Source organism: Rhineura floridana, chromosome 9, assembly GCF_030035675.1.
Source record: "Rhineura floridana isolate rRhiFlo1 chromosome 9, rRhiFlo1.hap2, whole genome shotgun sequence".
Classification (NCBI taxonomy): domain Eukaryota; kingdom Metazoa; phylum Chordata; class Lepidosauria; order Squamata; family Rhineuridae; genus Rhineura; species Rhineura floridana.
The window spans coordinates 127,077,721-127,103,594 of record NC_084488.1 but is presented as its reverse complement, the minus strand read 5'-3'; the positions used below and the strand labels follow the sequence as shown (position 1 = coordinate 127,103,594).

Below are 25,874 nucleotides of genomic sequence, written 5' to 3'. Positions count from 1 at the left end.
AGAAGGTGTTGGACTTGGCCTGGGCAGAAGGAGCCAGAAGAGACCCTCCTCTCCACCCCAGCAGTGCGCCATTACTGACACCCAGGGTGGTGGGGCAAGAGTCCTCCTTGGAAGCGGCAGCCTCTGCCCCAAAGCTTGTCTTCCTGATCCCCAGAGCGCTCTCTCTGTTGGGGGGCACTCTGCACAAGCTCTTGGGTGTTATCATTTCTTGTATTTCAAGAGGTGGCTTGGCACGGCGATGGGCCTGTCATGTGGTTGCTGCCTCTGAGGGCTCAGTAGGAATCCACATGGGCAGATACGCCCCTCAGCTGCGTTCCCGGTCAGGACAGGTCCTGTGCTGGATGCTCTCCCCACCACTGCACTTTCAGGGCATGTTGAAGGGAGAGAGGTGGTCTTTGTGGTGCGGGTGTCATTCTTCTCCAGGGGTGGGGAACCTGTGGCTCTCCAGATGAGCCCCCAACTCCCATCAACCCCGGCCAGCATGGCCAGTGCTCAGGGATGATGGGAGTTGTGGTCCCAACAGCATCAGGAAGGCACCACAGTGGGCTGTCCCTTGTGAAGTCCCTGCTCCTTACAGTAACTGCAGCAGCAGGATTGGGCTGTTGCTGCTGCGCTGTAAAGTCCTGCTCCCTAACCCCAGTGTGTGAGCAGATGGCTGTGGTGGGGAGGGGAATTTACTCTGCACGTGAAAGATATACACATCATCATCATCATCATCATCATTATTTATTAGTTGCTTATTACCTGAAGGTCTCCAAGCCTCTTACAGCATTGTTAAAAACAAAAGTAAATATATCATACAATAAAAAGAAAATAATAAAACAGTAACAAACCCCTTGGTTACATGTGTATAATGTTGTGTGCACCCCAGTCTCTGAGCGGTGTGAGACTTCTAGGAGTTCTTGCAGTTACCCAGGGTGTGGTTTCCTTGGAATGAAGGGCTATCAATGGCTACTAGCCATGATGGCTGTGCTGTGCCATCCTAGTCAGAGGCAGCATGCTTCTGAAAACCAGTTGCCGGAAGCCTCAGGAGGGGAGAGTGTTCTTGCACTCGGGTCCTGCTTGCGGGCTTCCCCCAGGCACCTGGTTGGCCACTGTGAGAACAGGATGCTGGACTAGATGGGCCACTGGCCTGATCCAGCAGGCTCTTCTTATGTTCTTATGTCACTGGAGACTGGTGTCTTTAGGACATATGGTTTTATTTACACATATATACAACCTGAGAGTAAGATGGCAAGGGCTGTCAACATTAGCACTCCAACAGATCTTGCTTCCCAGTTAGGTTTCTAGGGGACTCCCCAAAGACATGCTTCGGGTTCAGCACACAGAGCAGCCAGACCTCTCTGTGTCTTTCCAGCTTTGCATCTGACTAATACACACAGACTGACACCATGGGTGGGTGATCAATCTCCTGCCAGAGTTCTTATAGCAACAGGACTGCTCTGGACCACACCTTTTGACATGTAGATCAGCCACTCAGCAGGCTGCTGGCTTGGCCAGAACTATTAACTTAGGAAAAGAACTGGTTTGATCAGTTCAGCAGGTCTCTCGAATACAAACTCAATCTATATAGACTGAGAATCACAGGCTGGAAAGGGGCTCAAAGATATAATCCATACCAACCCAAATCCTATTACAGTGACTGCACAGGTGAGAGCCTCCTGATAGGAGACAATCGCCAGATGCCTTCAGAGTAAGAGTCTCCAACAGGCAGAAGGCTGGCCCTCCCTGGGTGGGAGGGGGTGGTGGTTATGTGCCTTGTGTAATAAATATTGAGTGGCTCTGACTGTTAACCAATGCTCTCAGAGGCCTACTGGGATAATTGGTTCAGGTAGGTTTTGTTGGTGGGCTGTTGTTTGTTCCATATCAGGTGTTAGGAGGAGTCTTAGTAAGGAGGGACATGGGTGATGCCACCGCAATTTCAGTGATCATGTGTAGAGGGAGGTATGGGCATGGGGGGTGAAATACCATAGAAGACAAGGGCAAGGCTATCTGCACCTTGTTCCTCCCTCCCACTCTTCTCATGGGCGGGTTCCTCATTGCTCATCTGCTGTGCCCACTGGCCTGCGTGTGTGTGTGTGGTTGTTTAACGCCAGAATGGAACGCAATTAAGACCACACTCATTCATGATTTCATCATGGGTGAGGGTGCCAATTTAGTATGCATTACAGAGACCTGGGTGGATGAGCTCGGAGGAGATGATCTGACCCAGCTTTGCCCACCTGGATACTCGGTGCAGCACCAGCACAGGCTGCAGGGACGGGGGGGGGGAGGGGGAGGAGTTGCTGTGGTCTACAGAACCTCCATCTCTGTCACCAGGAGACCTCACTCTGTGAGGGCCTGCGCCTGGTGTCGGGCCAAGGAGATAGGAAACTAGGGTTGCTGCTGGTGTACCATCCACCCTGCTGCCCAGCAGCTTCTCTGACCCAGCTGGTGGAGGCCCTCTTGGTTGTGGTATTGGAGGAGCCCAGAACAATAGTGCTGGGTGATTTCAATGTCCATGCGGAGGCTGCCTCTAGTGTTCCGGCTCGGGACTTCATGGCCTCCATGGGGCTGTCTCCCATGATTTGCAAGGCACTTTGAGGGTAAAGTTGCTCGCCTCCGTAGCAGTCTTGATTCCACATCTATTGTAGTCCCCAATGAGGTGCCCAGTGCAACGTATGCTGAAATTTCTTGGGGTTGGTGTCAGTTGATGTGGCCTGATTATGTGGACAAGGTGCTTGTGACACTGTGGCCAGCAACGTATCCTCTCGGCTGTTTCTGGACTGGGATAGCCTGACCATTGTTGTCCATGCACTTGATAACCTCCAGGCTGGATTACTGTAATGCACTCTTTATGGGGCTGCCCTTGAGGTTGGTCCAGAAGCTGCAGCTGGTGCAAAATGTGGTGGCTCAAGTGCTCATTGGGGCAGGGTATCGCCAACGTGTCACCCCGTTGCTGAAAGAATTGCACTGGCTACCCATTAGCTACCAGGCTAAGTTCAGGGTTCTGGTTTTGGTGTATAAAGCCCTATACAATTTGGGACCAGGATACCTGAAAGATTGTCTGACCCTTTACATACCCAGTCGATCACTGCGCTCTGCAGGTGAGAAGCTCCTGCAGATACCATCTTATCAGGAGGTCCGTTCTGCACAACAGAGGAAGAGGACCTTTAGTGCAGTGGCACCTACCCTGTGGAATTCCCTCCCCTTAAATATTAGGCAGGCGCCATCTCAGTTAGGGTTTCGGTGCCTACTGAAGACCCACGTTCAATAAGCCTTTTTAAGTGGAGACCTTATCCCAGTCTGCGTCTGTGCTGGAATTGCTTGTAAGATGTTTTTAAAAAAAATTGTAAAAAGATTTTTTTAAAGATGTTTTGCTTTAATATATTTTAAAGTCTGTTTTTATTATGTCTTAGAGTGTTTTTAGTGGTTTTGTTGCTGCCCTGGGCTCCTGTTGTGAGGAAGGGCGGGATATAAATTAAACAAACAAACAAATAAATAAAAATATTTGGTTTTAGTCTGGTTTTAAGCTCTGTGGAACAGTAGTATAAAGATGTTTTGATAAATTGATGGGCAGGAAGGCAGTCAACCTGAAAGTTCTCAAGCATGATTTTGGGAATTCCTTTGAGACTCTGATCCCCAAACTTTGGCTTCCCAGAGGCTGTTCGCTTAGGGAGATAACTTTTCCCCTGTTCCACAGAAAGGGGCCTCTCCCAACAGGCCTGTAATTTGCAGCCTGGCTGCATGTGCTGCCTGGCAGCCTGTAGACCTTTTCTCATAATCCCGAAGCACTCTGCACATGCTGTGTGCGCTCTCCTTCTTAAGATTTCCTGAGGAGTTGAGCCACGCTCCAGAGTAAGACTTGCTTGTCTCCCAGTAACCCATCACTTCTACATCCCTGCCACACACACCCCACTTCCCCCCCAAAAAACACCATCTGTGTGAATAGAACATTTGTGTGCCTTCTCCCTGCTCCCAATTCTATTCCAAGGGCCAAAATCTGCATCCTTCCCCAGGATAGCTAGAATGAACCTCCATGCCCCCTTTCATTGCCATGAGCTCCCTGTGCCCGCCACTGCCCCAAGTGTGAAAGGACAGAATCACTCTGAGCTCCTTGGAGGAAAATGAGCCAATTGGACCCCCCACCTCAATGTCATTCACACATTCTCCCCCCAGGGCACAGACATCCAGAAGAAAATCGACCATGAGATCCGCATGCGGGAAGGGGCCTGCAGGCTGTTGGCGGCCTGCACCCAGCGACAGCAGGCACTCGAGGTCACCAAGAGCCTGCTGGTCTGCAACAGCCGCATCCTGGCCTACATGGCTGAGCTGCAGCGCATGAAGGAAGCGCAAGTCATGCAGCGCATGGCTCGACGGTGAGTGAGCAGGCCGTGGGAGGGAGAGAGGGAGAATCCAGCCAGAAAGGAGGTGGAGCTGGGATCAGAGGTGGGTGGAAACTGCTCCCTATGAACGGAGACCCCTCAGTACTGGGCCAGAACTCTGCATGTGCTCAGAAGCAGTCTGGCACTGAGGTCTGGCTTTGGAGGAAGATCTTGGAGGCAGCAACAGAAATAGGGGGAGCTTCAAGGAGGGGGCTGGGGACCTGTGAACAAACAGAAACCCCACAGGAGCAGCTTAGGGTGGCGCAGAGGGAGTTGGCTTTGACCCCAGCGGGCCCCTTTGCTCGCCATGCTGCTTGTCGAATCTGTTCTGCTGGTTTGAAAATGCCCTCTGTCAGTTCAGCCATTTTTTGTTTTGTTTATTGCATGTTGACGTTTTGAAAAATGTACTTGACATTTTTTGTTCTGTTTTGTCAACTGCTTTGAATGTCATAGAAATGGAAAAGCAGAACATTCTTCTAAGGATTGGACAGGTCACTTCCAGTGCTTTCTGAGTATTCAGCACCACATACATTTTCTTAGTAATCTTTGCAACAGCCATGCAAGGTAGAACAGCCTTAGCATCCCTGGTGGGAGGGTTGGGGGTGGAGTGAGATAAAGTATTCCCTCCCCCCTTTATTTATTTAAATATTTGCATCCCATCCTTCATGCTGCTTGTGTCTTTCAGTATGACCAAATTTTGTATTATAATACAAATTTAAATAATAAAGCATCAAATACCTTCCTAAACACGCATTGCTTGCACTTTGGTCATGCAGTCATGTGTGATTACATGTGTGGTTTTGCACTTCTGAATGGATAAATGAATTAATATAGTTGTTTAGCTATGGGCCAGTACAACTTGCTGATGAAAAATTCGCACATATAAGTAAACTATCCTGTACACAAATCATATCACCAAAAGGTTAGCATGACCAGATGAGGTCAATGGTAAGATTAGAGAAACCAAGTAATAACATCAGCAAATATATAAGTAAGATATGTAAGACAACAAACATTGCAGAATTAGGAACCTGCACCTTTGAACCTGTTTTGCCCTGCTTTCAGCTGCTGCTATTGAATTAATTATTGAATTATGCTCTGCCTCTATGATCAGAGGCAGATGCTTCTGAATACTCTTTGATGGAAACTGCAGGAGGGCTGAGAAGCTTCCCTTTGGAGCATCTGGCTGGCCATTGTGAGAACAGGATGTTGGACTAGATGGGCCGTTGGCTGATCCAACAACCTTTTCTTATGTTCTTAAGGCTAGATTGTAAATGGTGAAAAACTTCAGGTGAATCTGACCAAGCCTTTGAGGGCCTTTTTCTTGGCATCAAAGAAATCTGACCGTTCCACCAAAGTTGTCTCCCAGTGGAGCTGCCAGCTACGATCCTTTGAAGCTCTCTGTTGCCCACTGTGGCATGCGTGCGAGACATTTTGAGGATAAATTGGATCTTCTGCTTGGGTGCCTGATTGCTTTATTTTGTATTTATCTTCATCATTACATTTGTTTTCTGTTTTCCCCCTGTTGTTACTTGAATACTAGATTTTTAACATCAGGAGCAACAATCAAAAAAAGAAAAATAGACAATACAGACATTCAGTAAACTATATAACTAGTGTTTTAATTATATTTGTAATATTAACTAGTTTTTACAAAATTCCTTATAAACTATGTGGGTTTATTGCATTACATAAAACACATTATCTTGTATTTTATTGCTCCAATACATCATTATGAGGCTAAGTTTTTTCGATATATCTGTCATTGGGTTATCTTCCTTCCTTTGTTCTACCTAAATTTGTCAGAACTAAATTTGTCACTTCCATCATATAGATTTAGGTCCTTATTTTTATCATTACACTTCCATTCCACCGTTCCTTCTCCAAGGAGCTCAAAGTGGCGTACATGGTTATCCTCCTTCCCATCTTATCCTTACAACAACCCTGTGAGGTAGGTTAAGCTGAGAGCCAGTAACTGGCACCCAGGGTCACTCAGTGGGCTTCAGGGCTGAGCAGAGGTTTGGACCGCGCTGCACCATACTGGTTTTTTGTCAGGGACTGTGCAAGAAATGTATTTATTTTTTAAGGTTACTTATTTAAAATATTGATATGCTGCCCTGCCATTTGAAAATATTTAAGATAGTTCACAAGGTAGCATTCACAGTGTAACTATGCACGCCTGCTCAGAAATACGTGGTATTAAGTTCAATGGGACTTTCTCCCCCCAGAAGTTACAGTCTAAAGCAGCAATCACAAAGAACCACAAATAATGAACGGTGTTATTTCCTGCCCCTGAGCAGCCAGAGCCCTGCTGCATTGAGCGCAGTAGTATCTTACACGGGCTGGCAGCAGCTTTTCCGGGCTCCAGGCAGGGAGCAAGCCCTCCCCAGAGACGGCAGGGGTTAAACTTGTCCGTTTATTTATTTATTTAAGATATTTCTATCCCGCCTTCTACCCTATAATAGGGCACTCAGGGCGGCTTTCAAAAATAGAATGGAACGTGCCCATAATAAAATTGTAAACAGTAAAATCACAAAAACATTCAAATAAATGTAAATACATAAAGTACACACAGACACACACACACAGATAGATAGACGTATATATCTCTCTCTCTTCCAGGACTGCGGGCCTCCTGCCACAGGGGCTCCTGTTTTCCTTGTGTGTCAGAACTGATGAAGGCGGAAGCTGAAACGTTTTGTTAATATAATAAAAACCTCTGTTTGGTTAATCACAGTTACGTTTATATATATATATATATATATATATATATTAGGTGATTAACGGAATCCTTATAGGGATCCAGAGCAAGCTTGAGTGAAGTTCTGTTTGTTGCTTTCTAAACTGCTTTCTAAACGCGTCTCTTCCCCATACATTATAATCAGACATTAAAACAGACAGCAAAAGTAAAATTTCAGCCATTTACAAAGCCTGGAAAAATAATGAAACCAAGTTTTGCCTGGCACCTCAAGGGCATTAGCGTAGGTGCCAAGCAAGCCTCCGTGGGGTGGGTGAGGAGGAGAGTTCCACAGACAGGGCCCCCCAGCTGCCGAAGCGCTCTTGACAGGCCCTGCTAGCAACTGGCTGTCATGGTGGTTTGGCTGAGTTCTTCTTGGACCCCTTTTCAAAAAAGCCATCATTGGACCTACCAACTGGGGCAACCATTGACCAGTTCCTAATGTGCCCTTTTTTGACCCAAGTGTTGAGGGAGGTGGGGATGGAGGGCCAACTCCAGGCTCTCTTTGGTGAGGCTGATCATCTGGATGCATTTTAATCTGCTTTCAGGCCAGCCTTTGAAGGTGAAACAACTTTGGCTGCCCTGTTGGGTGAGGAGGAGGAGTCCCCTCTCCCCATGACATCTGCTGCTGGACATCTTGGTGGCTTTTGGCACCGCCACCTGCATTGTCCCCCTTTTAACCGCCTTCCAGGACTGCGGGCCTCGTGCCACAGGGGCTCCTGTTTTCCTCGTGTGCCAGAACCAGGTGGCAATGTTGGGGGACTGTTGCTGCTCTCCAGGGGAGCTTTTCTGGGGGTTCTCCAGAATTTAGTCCTCCCCCTCTCCTGCTTTTCAGCATTTTAGTGAAACCACTGGGAGAGAGGTCAAGGGGTCTGGGATTTGGGGTCATCAGTAGGCTAGGGAGGCAGGTGGCACCTCTGAACATACGGCTGCAACCTCGGTAATGCGCCTTCCTCCCATAAAAGTGCAGCTCCTGCCTGTCAGCACTTAAGGTGGGAAAGGACCACAGCTCAGCTGCAGAGCACCTTCTGAAGGCCCCAGTCCCGGGAGGGAAAAGGCTCCCTTGCTTGGAGCCCTGAAGAGCCATTGCTGCAGGCAGGGCTGAGCCAGATGGACTTGGTGGTCTTGCAAGGCAGCTTCCTATGAAGGTTTCTCCAAGGAGGTCCCACTCCAGGTGCCATTTTATGGAGAGCTTAGGTTACCCTCTGCCTGGAATCAGGCCCTTTCTGTGGGAGGAGCTTTGGTCAGCCGCCTCGCTAGAGCGGCTGGAGCTTTGCCTTCTCGATGACGATGATATTACAACCTTCTGTTACCTCCGCCGCCGCCTCCTGCTTTCTCCTGTTGTCTGAACTTGATTTTGCTGCCCTCTTATGGGGTTAGTTTTACTGTTAAATCTGTTTTTAAAGAGTGGGTGGGTGGGTGTAACTCCCATGAAATTTATGTGAATAGCAGTATATACATCTTTTGAAATAAATTTAAAAATAAATTCTGCAGCTGATGCAGTAATTCTGTTTCCTCTACATTTTAACTGATACTTGATTTTTCTCAGTTTCCAATTCAGGGTGCAGTTTTGGCTTTTGTGTGCTGGTCAATGCAGTAAACTCTGTGCTTGTGTGTGGGAGGTCCCTGTGTCTCCCTCCCCCCTTGTGATTTTAATAGTTCTCTCTCTCTTTCTGCCCCACCCCCCAGCCCTTCAGATGCTGGTCCTGCGGATGATCGCTTGCCATGTCGGGGCAGAGTCTGCATCTCAGGTAAGGAGCCACTGACCCACCAGGCTGCACGTGCATGCCCAGCTCCACTGTGTGTGGGGGGTGGGGGAGGGGAGGAACCCAGTCAGGCCCATTCTAGGCCCAGTGAAGGAGGCCTATAAAGTCCAGCCCCAAAACATACCTGTTTAGCTTTTTCCCTCCCTGCAAATCATAGAATCATAGAGTTGGAAGGGGCCTTGTAGGCCATCGAGTCCAACCCCCTGCTCACAGCAGGAAGTCCACAGCTAGAGCATCTCCTGCAGATAGCTGTCCAGCCTCTGCTTGAAGACATCCAGCGAAGGGGATCCCACCACCTCCCTAGGCAGTCGGTTCCATTGCCGAACTGCCCTTACTGTCAAGAAGTTCCTTCTAACGTCCAATCTGAATCTACGCTCCTGCAACTTAAAACCATTAGACCTAGTCCTACCCTCTGGGGCAGCAGAGAACAAATCTGTACCCTCCTCTATGTGACAGCCCTTCAGGTACTTAAAGAGTGCAATCATGTCACCCCTCAGCCTTCTCTTCACCAGACTGAACATGCCAAGTTCCTTCAACCTTTCCTCATAAGACTTGTTCTCCATACCGGCTATCATCCTCGTCGCCCTCTTCTGAACCCACTCTAACTTGTCTATATCTTTCTTAAAATGAGGCGCCCAGAACTGAACGCAGTATTCCAGATGAGGCCTGACTAATGCAGAATATAGTGGGACTATTACTTCCCTTGACCTGGAAACTATAGCTCTGTTTATGCATCCCAAAACCGCATTTGCCTTATTGCCGCAGCATCACACTGCTGGGTCATGTTCAACTTGCGATCCACTACAGTTCCAAGGTCCTTCTCACACGCACTGCTGCTAAGCCGGGTATTTCCCATCCTGTACCTGTGCATTTTGTGTTTGTGGCCTAAATGCAGAATCCTGCATTTGTCTTTATTGAGTGTCATTTTATTAATTTCAGCCCAATTTCCTAGTCTATCCAGGTCCCTTTGGATTTTATTCCTGTCTTCCATTGTGTTAGCTATCCCTCCCAGTTTCGTATCATCTGCAAACTTCATAAGGCTTCCCTCCACCCCATCATCTAAGTCATTGATAAAAATGTTGAAGAGTATCGGCCCCAGGACAGAACCCTGTGGCACTCCACTCGAGACCTCCTTCCAGTCCGAAGCAGAGCCACCGACGACCACTCTTTGAGTACAGTTTTCCAACCAGTTGTGAATCCACTTGACTGTATTTCCATCTAGTCCGCATTTGACGATTTTGCTAATCAAAGGTCGTGGGGGACTTTGTCAAATGCTTTGCTGAAATCTAGATAGATGACATCTACAGCATTTCCACCATCTACTAAGCTAGTGACCCGATCAAAAAAAGAGATGAGATTAGTTTGACAGGATTTTTTCTTGACAAACCCATGCTGGCTCCTACTAATCACAGCATTGTCATCTAGATAGTTGCCAATGGACTCTTTTATTATCCGTTCTAATATCTTTTCCGGTATTGAAGTCCGGTATTGAAATCAGAAAGCAGCAAAATATAGAGCCAAACTAGACAAGATGCAGAAGACCAAGAAATAGGACCCCCCCCCCATGGTGGAGTTTTAAAAAATAATGTTTCATAACATCTGGGGGGGGGCAAGTGTGGATTCACATCAAGGCTATGGGGCTCGTGGATAGGAACCGAGCAAACTGCTTTACGCTGAGTCAGGCCATTGGCCCATCTGCTTCAGTACTGTCTGCACTGACTGGCAGCATTGGCTCTCCAGGGTTGGACAGGAGTGTTTTCCAAGCCATTGGGGATTGGACCGGCACCTTCTGCTCCAAAGCAGGAGCTCTGCCACTATTTGGTCTGCAGGGGACTTAGATGTCAGCCCCTCCCCCACCTCACGGGGCATAATAGCTATTTTTGGTGGGTGGGGAGTGATTTAGATTTGAAAAACGGAGCCAGCAGAAACCTTGACCGCACTCAAGGGCCCCAATCTAAATCCTGCCCCCATAGTTGTTTTTAATTAATTAATTGTTTTAAAAGGGGAGATTTTATGCATTGATCTCTCATGTTGGATCACAGTCAGCCCGCACCTATTGGAGAAATTCTGTTTCCTTTCCCACTCCTCTTGTCCGTTTCCAGGGTGGTCTCCTCCTGTACTTCTGAAGACACCCAAAGGCTTTCTCACAGGCTGAAACCAGCGAGGAGCCTGTTTTGGGGGCTTTCCCAGACGTCGCCTCTTCTACTACATCAACCTTGCACCTGCCCAAACCGAACTGAGCAGGGGAAGATTTAAACCTTTTTTTATTCCCACAGCAAGCCAGTGTTCATCCTGCTGCTTTCTGGGATACCCACAAAGCACTGTGAAAAGGGGTAGAAAAAAGTAGGATTAATATTGACAGTATTGATTGCAAGCGCTGGAGTTGAGAGAGCTCAAAATGTGATGCAAGGGGGCAGGGGAGCCAATGAACCCTTCCTGTCAGTGCAAGGATTTCTGCTTTTGCAACAGAACACTTGCCCCCTCTCCTCTCCCTATGCGCACTGTGTACCCTCCACAAATCGACTTGGAAGGCTGGGGGAGAAACCAGAACAGATTTAGGGGCATGCAGGGGGGAAGAGAGGGAGGGGAACGGTCTGTTTTGCACAAACAAAAATCCTGGTGCTGACAGAGGGTAGAGAGACCCTTGCAGTTGTGCTGACTTCAGTGCGCCCCTAGCTCTGTTTTCTGAAGCCAGAGACACACAGCACGAGTCGAACTCTGTCCCTTTTTACTCCAAAACCTGGGGAAATGCAGCTCCAGCGGGTTTCTCCATGAAATCCGCTTGAGGCTGCCATCAAAACTATTTGGTAGATCACCTTGTTGCCACTCTGTGGTGTGCCCAATGAAAACGCTTTGCCATAGGCTGGGCAGAGAGAGTGACTGGCCCAGTGCTTTGCTGTGGGCGGTCCTAAAAGATCTGAGATCCCCAGCGGAGAAGGGAGATGTGTCCAGCCATGGGCAAACATGTTTTAAACTGAAGCCAGAGAAAGCAGTCTGGCTGCTTTTGAAGCTGCTAGTGTGTCTGCAGCCAGAGTTAGTTGGATACCTCCTGCAGTCCCTGTGTATCCATGTCTGGACCAGACACGTTTGGAGTGTGGCAGATGCGCTTGCGTGCATGTGAACAAGAAGGAAAGCAAATGTGTAATAATTGTTTAGATTGTTGGGTCCCCATTTATGTCATGTTTGGAGCCAGTCCCTCCCCCTTTATTTTCATTCCTTGGAAGTATGCAAACTGGATACTTACAGTGATTCTTAGGATTGCATTGGCAAACAAATCGGGTACTGAACACTGGTAAGTGTGTGGCTGGTAAGAGGATAGCAGGCTTCAACTCTTCCTCTTTTCAGATCTACGGATCCCCCTGATGTGGAAGGACACAGAATATTTCAAGAACAAGGGTGGTAAGTTCTTCTTGGTGGTGGCCTCTTGTATGGTGTGTCTTACTCTAGTCCCTGCCCCCAACTAGCTTGTTTTCTGCACAATGCATTTGCATGTGTATACATGTAACATTAGTCAGCCTGGAAGCACAGTCGCTGCCTTCTGTTCAAGCAAACTCTTTTTCTTTCCGGGTTGAACTTGGGAGAAACCTGGTTCTGCATGTTTGCAGCAGAAGCCAGAGCCGCATAGCATGGATTGTATTTCACACACACGCACATGCAGTGGTGCAGTTTTGTCACTCTTTACATTGTGTGATAAAAAGAAAAGGAAAAAAGATGGAAGAATTCAAGTTTAAATGAATAAACATATATGTGGCACTTTGAATCAAGGCTGGGGAGCCTCCAGCCTGTGACTCAAGTCCCAGTTAGACCCATCAGGCCATTTTCCCCAAATCACACCAACCTGCCCCACACCTGACATCATATGTGACATCGACTGTGGGACAGGTGGAAATGCAGCTGCCAAGGAACAATTAGGAGCTTTAAGTGCTCCCAGTTGTTCCTTAACAAACAAGGCCTGCTGTTAGTGGTAGTCAGCTGCACTATGGAGGTTCAGTGGGCATCCTGTAAGTTCCAGACAGCTGACGGGCATTTTCAACAAGCCAGCATTGGGCAGGCATCTGTAGCACAGCAATGCCTGCCTGAAGTGCCAAGCTGAGTGATGCTTACAGGAAACCTGCTAGGATTCCCACTTACCACAATACCCAAAGTGGGGCCTGGTGTAGCCACAAGTTGCCTTTTGTATTGAGAGCTTGAACTGAAGCCAATGATGCAAAGAATTTTCCTCTGTAGGTGCGGCAGGAGCCGCTTCTGTAAAGGATTTTTTTCCTTTCAGTTTGGGTTACTTGCCATCACTGTGAAGTCAGGCAATTGACAGGTGGAGCCGCCTGTCCACCTGTCAAAATTGTGTGGCCTGATGTGAACGTAAGAGCTCTATAGCTGGATCAGGCCAGTGGCCCATCTAGTAGCATCCTGTTCACACAGTGGCCAACCAGCTGCCCATGGAAAGCCCAAAAGCAGGACCTGAGCGCAACAGCCCTTTCCCTTCCTGTGGTTTCCAGCAACTGGTATTCAGAAACATACTGCATATGATTGTGAAGGCAGAGAATAACCATCATGGCTAGTAGCTATTGATGTAACATTTTCTTCCATGAATTTGTCTAATCCTCTTTGAAAGCCACCCAAGTTGGTGGCCATCACGGCTCCTTGTGAAAAAGTACTTTCTTTTGTCTGTCCTGAATCTTCCAACATTCAGCTTCACTGGATGTCCACGAGTTGTAGTGTTATGAGAGAGGGAGAAAACCTTTTCATTATCCACTCCATGCCATGCATAATTTCATGCACTTCTATCACGTCAGCTCTTACTTACCTTTTCTCTAAACTAAAAAGCCCTCATAAGGAAGTCACTCCATCCCCTTGATCATTATGGTTGCCCTTTTCTGAACCTTTCCCAACTCTACAATATCCTATTTGAGGTGAGGCAACCAGAACTGGACACAAATGGGAAGGAGATAATGAGCAGTCCTGGGCTGAGTGCTCTTCAACATTTTTATTAATGTCTTGAATGAGGAGGTGCAGGGAATGCTTATCAGATTTGCCGATGATACAAAATTGGGAGGGATAGCTAATACCTTGGAAGACAGAAATAAAATTCCAAGGGATCTTGATAGGCTGGAGCATTGGGCTGAAAACAACAGAATGAAATTTAACAGGGATAAGTGGAAAGTTCCACAGCTAGGAAAAAGAAACCAAATGCACAGTTATAAGATGGTGGATACTTGGCTTAGCAATACTGCATGCAAGAAGGAATTGTTGATCACAGGCTGAATATGAGCCAACAGTGTGATGTGGCTGCAAAAAAGGCAAATGCTATATTAGGCTGCATTAACAGAAGTATAGTTTCCAAATTGTGTGAAGTATTAGTTCCCCTCTATTCAGCACTGGTTAGGCCTCATCTTGAGTACTGCGTCCAGTTCTGGTCTCCGCACTTCAAGAAGGATGCAGACAAACTGGAACGGGTTCAGAGGAGGGCAACAAGGATGATCAGGGGACTGGAAACCAAGCCCTATGAGGAGAGACTGAAAGAACTGGGCATGTTTAGCCTTTAGAAGAGAAGACTGAGGGGAGATATGATAGCACTCTTCAAGTACATGAAAGGTTGCCACACAGAGGAGGGCTGGGATCTCTTCTCGATTGTCCCAGAGTGCAGGACACGGAATAATGGGCTCAAGTTGCAGGAAGCCAGACTTCAGCTGAACATCAGGAAAAACTTCCTAACTGTTAGAGTGGTATATCAGTGGAACCAATGACCTGGGGAGGGTGGTGGGGTCTCCGACAATGGAGGCATTCAGGAGGCAGCTGGACAGGCACCTGCCAGGTATGCTTTAATTTAGATTCCTGCATTGAGCAGAGGGTTGGACTTGATGGCCTTATAGGACCCTTCCAACTCTACGATTCTATGACAATTCTATAACTACATTCCACATGTGGCCGCACCATAGAGTTATATAGCGGTGTTAGGATATCAGCAGTTTTATTTTCAATTCCTTTTCTAATGATCCCTGGCATGAAGTTTGCCTTTTTCACAATTGCTGCACACTGGGTCAACATCTTCATTGAGCTATCCACTACAACCCCAAGGTCTTGTTCCTGGTCAGTCACTACCAATTCAGACCCCATGAGCGGACATATGAAATTTAAGATTTTTTTCTCCCAACTAGGTGCTACCGCCCCTGCTCACTTCATTCGCCAACCCCACCTACCATCACCAAAGCTCTCCCCTTCCCCTATGGGGGTCGCCAAAATTCTCCCCCCCCCCCCATGGGGGTCGCCAGAGCTCTCTCTCTGTATAGGAAGATAAGCATAACCTTATACTTGTTCACATTGAATTGAGTTTGCCATTTTACTGCCCATTCACTCAGTTAGGAGAGGTTGTTTTGGAGCTCTTCATAGAATCATAGAATAGTAGAGTTGGAAGGGGCCTATAAGGCCATCAAGTCAACCCCCTTCTCAATGCAGGAGTCCAAATCAAAGCATTCCCAACAGATGGCTGTCCAGCTGCCTCTTGAATGCCTCCAGTGTCAGAGAGCCCACTACCTCTCTAGGTCATTGGTTCCATTGTTGTATGGCTCTAACAGGAAGTTTTTCCTGATGTTAAGCTGAAATCTGGCTTCCTGCAACTTGAGCCCATTATTCCATGTCCTGCACTCTGGGACGATCGAGAAGAGATCCTGGCCCTCCTCTGTGTGACAACCTTTCGTGTACTTGAAAAGTGCTATCATATCTCCCCTTAGTCTTCTCTTCTCCAGGCTAAACACGCCCAGTTCTAGTACCCTGATCATCCTTGTCTGAAACTGTTTGTCTGCATCCTTCTTGAAGTGTATTCACTTGAACAGTATTCAAGATGAGGCCTAACCAATGCTGAATAGAGTGGAACCAATACTTGATGCAATTTGGAAACTTCGCAATCCCTTTTTGTTTTAACAACCCTGAACAATTTAGTATCATCAGCAAACTTGCCCACCTTACTGCTCACCCCTAACTCTAGATCGTTTATGAACAAAATGTTTACATTGTGTGAGAGTGGGAGAAACTGGAGGGGGCCGGAATCTGCTCAAGTACCTTCCTGAACTTCAAGGCGCCTGCTTCTCTACCGCCCTCCCCAGATCAGTGTTGACTTGGCTCTGCCCCCCGGCTCTTTCTACCTTGTCTTCCGTGTCCCAGAGTTCTTCCAGTGTCTGGTGTAAATAATGCTGGCTTTTGGGACTCCTAGCTGCAAAGGAGCCCTAGTTACCATAGTGCTGTGTGGAGTTTGGGGGTCCAAGAGCTGCCGCCTCTTGGCGTGATATAAATGCTGTCTCCTTCCTTGGCAGACCTGCATCGTTGCGCTGTGTTCTGCCTGCTTCAAATCGGCACAGAAATCTATGACACGGAGATGGTGCTGGTCGATCGGACGCTGACCGACATCTGCTTTGAGAGCACAATCCTCTTGTGAGTCCCTTTATTTATTTATTACATTTATACCCCGCTTTTCCTCTGTGGAGCTCAAAGGGGTATGCGTGGCTCTCCCCCTTCTTCATTCTATCATCATAACAGCCCCGTGAGGTAGGCTGAGTGAGGCTGTGCCTGACCCAAGGTCACTCAGTGAGCTTCATGGCTGAGCGGAGATATAAACCCCGATCTCGCAGCCCAACACTCTAACCACTGTGCAGTGCTGCCTCTCTTTTTGCTGAGACTTGGAAATCCCCCACGGTTGTGGTGGAAGTGACAAATCTTTCCATTCTGCAATCTGAAAAAGTATCAGTGGACTGGGGGGGAAGAAAGGCTTCTCCTTTCCCCCTCAGCGTATTAACATTGCAAAAGTTGGATGTTTGTTTTGCTCTGGGACCTTTTGTGGGGATAGCGGGGAGAAGGGGCGACCCCTTAAGAGGAGGGAGAAAAGCCTGAGATCTGAGGGAGGGGACACTCTAAGAACATATGAACACCAGAAGAGCCCTATTGCTGGATCAAGCCCAAGGGGGCCCACCCAGTCCAGCATCCTGTGCTCACAGTTGCCAACCAGATGCCCCAGTGGGAAGAGGCACACAAGCAGGGCCTGAGTGCAACGAGCACTCTGGTGTGGACCAGGAAGCAGGAAGGGCGGGCTGGCTCAGGCAGTCTTTTGAGGGGTTCCTGATTCTCTTCTTGGGTCCTCAGAGCAGCTTCTCATGCCTGGCTCTTTCTTAATAGCGTTTATTATGGAACCAGTTGGATACTTGTGATTTCTCTATGAATCTCAGTTCTCCATTTGGGACTGTCCAGTCTGCCTTGCCCCCAGATTCAAAACACGTTCCATGTGATTTATTTGAAGAAAAAATCCCAGCAGCTTCCTTTCCCACAGACAACAAAATGGCTGCTCTGCCGCCAAGATGAGGGGATCTGGCGAAGCCAGGCTGGGTTGTCCCTGGGCCTCCCTTCACTGCTGTGCACCTTATTCTTGTCTTCCCAGCACGGAGGCTGGCCCAGACTTTGAGCTGAAAGTAGAACTATACAGCGCAGGCCTGGAGGAGGATTCGGCGCTTGGCAACACTCCCAAGAAATTGGCCAGCCGCTTGAGCAGCTCTCTGGGTCGCTCGTCTGGGAAACGGGTCCGAGCTGCCCTCGATGGGGTGCCTGGCAGCCCTGGCAGCAATGGTGGGAGCAGCCCCCTGCTGTTGCCAGCCCCCAGCGTGGCGTGAGTATTTCTGGCCTCTGCTCAGCCTGCTTTTGTGGCACTTGCACGCCCTCCTGCCCCTCAGGGCTCACTCTCCTGCCCTTGTCTCCCTCCAGCGGCCCCAAGTACCAGCTGTTGGCGTGCACCACCCTCCGCCTGGCAGATGTCCAGGACGCCTTCCGCACCCACGACCTCGTTGTCACCGGCAACGGTATTCATGGCAAGGCCATGGGGGGAGGGGTTGGGGTTGGGAGGGGTCCCAAATGTGTCTTGTCTCTGTGGGAGAAGTGAGTGTCCCCCCCCTCTGTGATGGGGGGCATTGCTCTCCCTGCAACCCTGGCTGAAAGGCCTCTTTGAGAAATGCCGCACGGGGGTGCTTGGGGTGTCAGGCGGGCAGTGCGTGATCCCAGAGGCCCCGGCTCCTCCTGGGAGTTGGTGATGGGCTGGGCCTTCACCTGCTTCTGGAGGCGTGAGGCTTCCTGCACCACCTCCACCCCCGTGCACTGCTCAGTCCTGGGTCCTCACGGGTCTCCACCTGATCCCACTGTCCATGCCCCCCCCCTCCAGAGGACAGCTCCTTCTGGCTTCCCCTTTATGGCAGCGTCTGTTGTCGCCTGGCCGCCCAACCCAACTGCATGTTGCACCAGGTGATGCGTGGCTTCCTGAAGGTGCAGGTAAGTACTTTGTTTGTGGGTGTGCATGTTAGGGGTGGGGTCAGGTAGCAGGGTGCTTGAGAAAGTGGGGGCCAAGGCTCCATCTTCTAGGCTCCCCACTGGACAGCTGGCAAAGGGCTATGTGCTGAGGTGGTGGGTTGCTCCACCCCCATCCCAAATGCTAAGCAGAAAACTCTCTCTCTGCTGCTTCCTCACCTGAGGGGGGGGGTTGCAATAAGGCTCATTGGTGTTGCTGCCATCTGAAAACCCAGTCTGAGGCTTCTTATCTCTCAAAGAAGCTTTACTTCCAGTTGGGTGGGACCTTGGGGTAGCCAGAGGGAGGGCGAGGCCTCCCCCCCCGTCCTCCATATTTCTCAGGTGGTGGTTTCTGAGCCTTGGTGAAAGGGATTTGGGGTTCAGGCAGGGAAGAACAGCAGCGCCTGTCCTGCAGAGCAGGGAGGGAGGGAAGGATGAACCTAGAAAGATGTTGTGTGTCATTGTCCCCACCCCACCCCATTTGTGCAGCAGGGGGAGCAGCAAGGCTGGCTGAGGCTGTTTTGCCTCCTGCGTGGGTCCAAGCTCTTCTGCTACCAGCGCCCCCAAGATGCCGAGACCCAGGAGGAACCATCCCTCACCATTGCGGTCAACAAGGTACGCGAGTGAACCAGGGAGGCCAGGCTCAGAACCGGCTTGGTGTTTGCTCTGTCCTTATTATCCAGCATGTCTTCCACGTACCCCCACTCCTCCCCCCCCCACACACACACACCTTGTGCCCTCTACAGAGCACCTGAGGTCCCCCTCTGCAAGTCAAGTCTTTGGGTGACTCCCCCAACAGCAGATGTTCATGAGATTCACTGTGGGCCAAATTTCCTCCTTTTGCGGGTTGGCTTGTTTTACTTTTAATGTAACATTTCGTTATATCAGTGGCATTTTTAAAAAAAACCAGTATGTTTTTTAACCCTTTTTAAAAGATTTTTTAAAGTTGTTTTGTTTTAATGTATTTTAAGGTCTGTTTTTATGAAGTTTTGATGTGTTTTTAGTGCTTGTGTTTGCTGCCCTGGGCTCCTGCTGGGAGGAAGGGCGGGATATAAATCAAATAATAAATAAATAAATCGCTGTAGATGAAGACAGAATGAACTAGGAGAGCATCAGCTGTGAGAGCAACACAAATCCAGGGTTGGACTTTCATTTAGCTAAGTGTGGAAAAAGCCTTAAGGCCTTAGGGAAGAGTATCCTTCCGTGAGGCCCAGCATGACGTCCTCTGTGGTCTGGTCACTCCTATCTAGTGTGTCACCATCTTGAAAAGGGCTCAGGTCCAGATTCTGCAGTGCATGTTCTTCTGCTGACAGCCACTGCTGTGCTGCCTCCATGCATGATGCCTGGGAGGTCTTTTGTCTTTTGTCCGATACATTAGCAGCACACCTAGACTAGGGTCCTTCTGTTTGTGGGAGTTTTAATGTAAATTTGGGGCTAGGCACCAGCCCTGGCCGTGTGGATGAACCTTGTGAAATTCATTCTATAAAACCAAAACAATAACAGGGATAAAAGCCTGACTGAACCATAACATTGAATAATAATTAAAAGGTAACTGGAATCCCGGCACGGAAATCCTCCCCTTGGGGGGAGCGTTAGGAAGTGCCAACGAGAGATTCCCCCTGCCACAAGGGGATGTGGGGCTAGAAAGAAGCCCTGTTTACATCCTTGGGATCTCCCTCCAAGGGGTATAATTGGTTAAAGTAGCTAACTTGGTGATGGAGTTATTTCAAACAAGGTGGTGAGTAAAAAATGGCGGATCCACTAATTTTGGGTAGAAACAGGGACTAGTCACTGTCATGCCTGGAAGCGGTCAAATTTTTCTGTTTCTTACCTCCTTTTCCCCATTGTAGTTGCCAGGGATTTTCCCCATCTGTGTGTGATCCCTCAGTCTCCGGAATATTAATTTGCAGATCTCTCAAAATATTTTGCATTTGCTTTTCATCCATTGCTGAGTAAATGTTTCCTTTGCATTCGACTAATAGCTTAAATGGGAAGCCCCATCTATTGGTGAGACCCCCTTCTCTGAGTGCTAACGTAAATGGTTGCCACCTAATTACCTTCCGAAGTTTCTTTCAATTTTGAAAAACATTCAAGTAATTGTACACACATCTGCCTATTACCAATCTCCACATACAGAGTTCTCCATTCATTCGTCTTTCGTTTTTCTGGTTTGCACACACCCATCAGTTTTTGCACTCTGCTCCCCCACCCCACCCCACCCCATTTTCTGATTTTGCGAACACTGACAAATTAGCAGTATGTAACAAGAGGGTACACTTTTTGCTGTGGTGAAATTTGGCACTCTTTTATTTTTAGAAGAATATCCTTCTGTGAATGAGAAGCTCATTATTGGGTGTTGTGTGTGTTCTGCAGGCTGCATGTGCCGTAATCATAGAATAGTAGAGTTGGAAGGGGCCTATAAGGCCATCAAGTCCAATCCAATCATCTGGGTGCACTGCCCAGAGCCCAGGCAAGGTGCCGCGGGGGGGGGGGGTGAAAAGCCATGTGCTGCAAGGCCAGTCCTGGTGCTGTGCTGATGCATAGAGTGCCCCAAGGCTTGGCTCTTCATCCCCAGCCCCACCAATTGCTGTTTGTGCTGGGGGGGTGGGCGGCCTTGCACCCTCTGCAGGTTCACACCCACCCCTGCACCTGGGAGAGATGGGGTGTTTCTGTACCTGAGGCCTCTTTGCCCACCCAGGGGACACGCATCCGGGCCACCGAGAAGGACCCCAAGAATCGACTGCATAGTATGTCGGTAACAAACCGCTATGGGGGAGAGGAAGTGACCCACACATTACTGCCAGAGTCCCGGGCTGAGACACAGCGCTGGATGGAAGCCTTTTGGCAGCACTTCTACGATATGAGTGAGTGGGAGCAGGAACTGGGGCTTGGTGGAGACTGGGGGGCGGGATGTGTGGGGTAGAAACACCTGTGGGAGAGGAGGGGGGACTCTACATGCGTGTGCACGTCGTACACAAAAAGCTTCCACTGTTTCCTTGTCCCTTGGGCACCTGCCCTCTGTGGCTGCCATTTTGCTGCGATGGGAAGTAGGGGGCCAGGCCATCCCCCTCTGAGGCAAGGGAGATTCCCGTGGAGGAGAAGAAGGCGGCTCTCAAGCACCCCCAGGTGCCCCAGGAGAGAGGCTGCTTGGAAGGGTTAATCACATTGACTCTGCACCGCTGGGTGGAGGGTCAGGAATCCATGTACGCTGCCTGGAAGAGCTGAACATATAGTGCCGTGAAAAAGTATTTGCCCCCTGTCTGATTTTCAGTGTGGTTGCATATTTTTGACACTGAATGTTATCAGATCTTGAACCAAACCTAATATTAAGGAAAAGGGAACCTGAGTGAACAAATACCACAAAATTGTCATACTTATTTATTTATTTAAGAAAGTTAAGCAACACCCAATGCCCCCATGTGGAAAAGTAATTGCCCCCTTAGACTCAAAACCTGGTTGCGCTACCCTTAGCAGCCCTGACTGCAACCAAACGCTTCCTGTAGTTCTTGATCAGTCTGTCGCAGCTCTGTGGTGGAACGTTGGCCCACTCTTCCATGCAGAACTGATTTGACTCAGTAACGTTTCTGGGGTTTCGAGCATGAACGGTGCCTTTCAGGTCCTGCCACAACATCTGAATGGGCTTTAGGTCTGGACTTTGACTTGGCCATCCAAAACTTCTACATTTCTTGTTCCTCAACCTCTGCAATGTCGACTTGCTTGTGGGTTTCGGATCATTGTCTTGCTGCATGACCCAGCCATGCTTCAGCTTCAGCTGACCGACAGATGGCCTGATATTCTCCTGTAGAATTCTCTGATACAGACCAGAATTCATGGTTCCTTCAACGATGGCAAGTCGTCCAGGTCCTGATGCAGCAAAGCATCCCCAAACCATGACTCTGCCACCACCATGCTTGACCAACATTGGTATGAGGTTCTTCATGTGGAAGGCAGTGTTTGGTTTTCGCCAGACATGACGGGGCCCATGTTGCCCCAAAAGGCCCATCTTTGACTCATCTGTCCATAGAACATTGTTTGCCAAAAAGCACCTGGACAATTGTCAGGAGTTCTGGAACAACGGATGGAACTTTTTCCAGACGGGGGAAATACTTTTTCACTGCACTGTACGTGGCCAAGTGTTTGGAGGGAGCAAATGGTCCTTTTGTGTTGCGTACTGATTTCTGCAGTCCCTATCAGTGCTTTGCACCTATTTGTTATTTCACCAATCCTGTGAGGTACAGTGGAAGGGAGAGGGAGAGACTCCACCAAGCCATCCCAGGGGCTTGGGGGGGGGTGCAAGGCGACCTCCACAACCCCATCTGTTGATGAAAGTCACTCCTTTTGTTCTCAGCCTAGTGGGGACGGTGGCTGCTGCCTCAGTGTGGCCAATTAATATGGGGTGCCAGCCCCCATGAGGTGTGCAAGCCCGTTTGACAGGGTTGGGAGCTGTGCAGAAGTACAGGTACTCCCCCCCCCAAGCCAGATCTCTCTCCTTCCCGCCCCCCCCAGTCTACTGCTTTGCCTTGGAACCATGGGAGGGCTAGTAGCCACCCCAAAGGAGGGGCCAGATCCTCCCTCCCCTGCCTGTCTTCTCCTCCGTCTTTGTGGGGTGGTGCCAGCTTTTTCCTCTTTCTTGCAGGAGAAATACTGTCTCTCTCTCAGCTTCATGTCCTTAGACTTTTTGCTGAAGGTGAAGACTAAGGGGTGGGGAAGATGTTTTTCTTCTCCTGCTTGGGGGTGGCGTGTTCATAGAATCATAGGATAGTAGAGTTGGAAGGGGCCTATAAGGCCATCAAGTCCAACCCCTGATTAATGCAGGAAACCAAATCAAAGCATTCCTGACAGATGGCTGTCCAGCTGCCTCTTGAATGTCTCCAGTGTCGGAGAGCCCACTACCTCTCTAGGTAATTGGTTCCATTGTCGTATGGCTCTAACAGTTAGGACGTTTTTCCTGATGTCCAGTCGAAATCTGGCTTCCTGCAACTTGAGCGCATTACTCCGTGTCCTGCACTCTGGGATGATTGAGAAGAGATCCCGGCCCTCCTTTGTGTGGCAACCTCTCATGTACTTGAAGAGTGCTATCATATCTCCCTTCAGTCTTCTCCGGTGTTGCCTCCCTGCTTTTGGTCTTCCCCCCGCCCCAGCAGCGTATCACTTGGCTCCCAGCAGGACAGCGCCCCTGTACCCATTCTGCAATTCCCCCCCCAATGAAGGGGAAGTGTGGGTTGCAAAGGGCAGGGGGTGGGGGGGCTCTGGCATCTGCTCTCCAACCTGCGTCTCTCCTTCCAGGCCAGTGGAAGCACTGTTGTGAGGAGCTCATGAAGGTGGAGGTCCCCTCACCGCGCCGCCCCCCAGCTCTCCTACAGAAGCAGGGGTCCTTGTACCACGAGATGGGTAAGAATCTGAGGGGGGCCACCGAGGAGGGGAGGGGTCAAGATCCCCTCCCCATTTACAGCCTTGCAGCTGCTGCTGCTGCAGTTGAGGGTGGGCCTGGTGACTTAGGCTCAGCAGCACTTGGGGCTTCCCTGGGACCCCCTGAACTGGCTGCCATCACTGGGGCTGGAGGCAGGAGAGCCTCATCTTTTTCTGCCCTTTTCTTCTGCCTGTCTGTGGGGATCTGTCTTGCTCCCCAGTTTCCGTGGGTCTTGCCCTGTGCCTCTTGCACCCACCACCCAGATCTACGTGTCTGTAACTCTGTCCTCTCCTCCCTGCTCTCTCTCTCTGCATGTCTCCCTCCTTTGTCTCTTCTTCTCTGCCCTCCCCACCCCAGCTCTCCCTGGCCCAGGGGGGCCGCCCTCCAACTGTGAGGGGCTTCTGTTGCAGGACAACGCTGTCTCTGCTGAGATTCGGGCTCTCCTCTCCTCCTATTACAGTGACAGGTGATGTAATCCCCCCTAGAGCTGGACACGTGGGGAGGGCAGGATGGAGGGGGGGGTCCAGCTGAGGAGGCCCCACAGGAGTGCCAGTTGCGTATACGTTGGCCGGCCGAGGTGGGTGGGATGCAAGAAGTGGACTGGCCATGTTGACTCTGGGGCCGTGGCGGCTCCAGTAGTGTATCCCCGGGAGTGGGGGAAGCCAGGTTTATTGTCAGCTGTCTTGAGCAATGTGGACTAGCTCCGTTTTCAAGCACACACGCCTCCGCCGTGCAAGTCGCCCTTTGAGAAGACCCTCCGGGTGAGCAGATCAAGCCTCCAGAAAGGAAGCTCTTCCTGTTGCTGGCAGCCTCAAGCTGGCACTGGTCTACTCTTGGGCAGCCTTGGCCAACCAGGCGCCCTCCAGATGTTTTTGACTACAATTCCCAGCATCAGTCATAGCAGCAGAGGGCTGGGCTGGGGCGAGTTGTTGTCCGTTGCAGCTGGAGGGCAGCGGGGTCATCCCAGGGCAGAGTGCAGAAGTGCCCCTGCCAAAAGTTTGGGCTGCGTTGCCTCAGCCTCACACTCACGTGCTCATCCCTCCCTCCCTCTCTTTCCCTCCTCCAGCTATTGAGCCAGTGGATGACATTGAGGCCGTGACGGAGATCTTGGCCCGTCGCCTCTCAGGCCGCCTGGGAAACCCTTCGTGGCTGTCTCTCTTCGAGGGCTCCTCTTGCAGCGTGGCTTCGGACAGCGACAGCAGTTCCAGCACAAGCCCGTGCCCCCCGTACCCGCCTTGGGGCCGGCCCCGCACCCTATCCCTGGATGCCAAGCTCAGCACCCTGAAAGGACGCTCGTCCCGCCCGCTGCAGTCACCCAGGGCGCGGGGCCCCTCCAGCTCCAGCTCCTCTGGCAGTGGCAGCCCCACCCTGGAGCCCGAGCTCCCCCCTCGGCCCCAGCCCAGATTTGACCCCTGCTTGTGGCTGCAGTCCCAGGTCTGAGCACGTGCAGGATGGAGCCACCAGGGGCTGTGGGTTGAGAGTGGAAAATGACTGGGCAGAGGCCTGGATGCGTCCAGACCCTCTTCCTGCTGGGCACTGCGCCCCCAGCTGATAGGTGGCTCCTTGCAGCTTCAGGCTGGGCTCGCTCCTAGCTGCTGTCTAACAAGCCATGCTCTCCATGCTTCTGCCCCCCTCCCACAGCCCTTGGGGGCTATGGAGCCCATGCCTACTTCCCATGAGCTTGGCGGGGGGGGGGGCTAAATAACTGTCCTCTCCTGCAGTCTCCCTTTCAGCAGGAAAAAAGCACCTTTCCTTTCGTTGATGAGAAACTGGAATAATTTGGTTTGCAAAATAAATTGGGGGAGGGAAGCCTACTGGAATCTCAACTGGGAGCCAGTGGCCATTCCTTCCCTGGGACAGGGAGGGGCCCCCAGCAAGGCCTTGAACTCTGCCCCCCTGCTTGCCCCCCTGTTTCTAACACTCCCCCTGAATTTCAGAGATTCTTGCCAATACAAGAGGTGGGGGTGCTTGCTGCAAGCAGGCAGGTGTGCTCCCTCCCCAAATGTGTTTGTCTGTCAAGGGGCAGGGCCACCTCTGTTCCTTTAATATGCATTAAAATGTATTTAACAGTTCCTTTGTCAGTGCAAGGGGGGAAGGGAAGGCTTTAGAGTCACACACACACACAGCCCATCACTTGGCTTGGTAGCGCTTCTAGACCCACACAGCCTGGGGGCAGTGGAGAGGGTTGCTGGCCACTCGCCCCAAAAGCAGCACGTTCTTGAGGGAGAGGGTTTGCTGGGGCAATCAAACTTCGAGTGTCAGTATAGCTTCCTGGTGCCCCC

At 50.1% G+C, this 25,874-nt stretch overlaps 1 protein-coding gene across 7 annotated transcripts in view; it reads left to right on the top strand.

Annotated features, from left to right (window-relative positions):
• RTKN (rhotekin) overlaps positions 1–25,661 on the top strand; it is a 38,032-nt gene extending 12,371 nt beyond the window's left edge. For 4 of the 7 annotated variants that reach the window (XM_061583751.1, XM_061583753.1, XM_061583754.1 and 1 more), the window contains 11 exons: positions 4,159–4,358; positions 8,791–8,852; positions 12,213–12,266; positions 16,175–16,292; positions 17,290–17,514; positions 17,610–17,704; positions 18,061–18,167; positions 18,672–18,797; positions 20,881–21,046; positions 23,469–23,573; positions 24,659–25,661. In XM_061583751.1, the coding sequence (XP_061439735.1) occupies positions 4,159–4,358; positions 8,791–8,852; positions 12,213–12,266; positions 16,175–16,292; positions 17,290–17,514; positions 17,610–17,704; positions 18,061–18,167; positions 18,672–18,797; positions 20,881–21,046; positions 23,469–23,573; positions 24,659–25,032 (1,632 nt within the window). In that variant the 3' untranslated portion in view covers positions 25,033–25,661. Of the gene's footprint in view, positions 1–4,158; positions 4,359–8,790; positions 8,853–12,212; positions 12,267–16,174; positions 16,293–17,289; positions 17,515–17,609; positions 17,705–18,060; positions 18,168–18,671; positions 18,798–20,880; positions 21,047–23,468; positions 23,574–23,949; positions 24,063–24,658 lie in introns of those variants that run through there. The other 3 variants (XM_061583756.1, XM_061583752.1, XM_061583757.1) reach the window with 3 other exon arrangements.
• Positions 25,662–25,874: the final 213 nt, after the last annotated feature.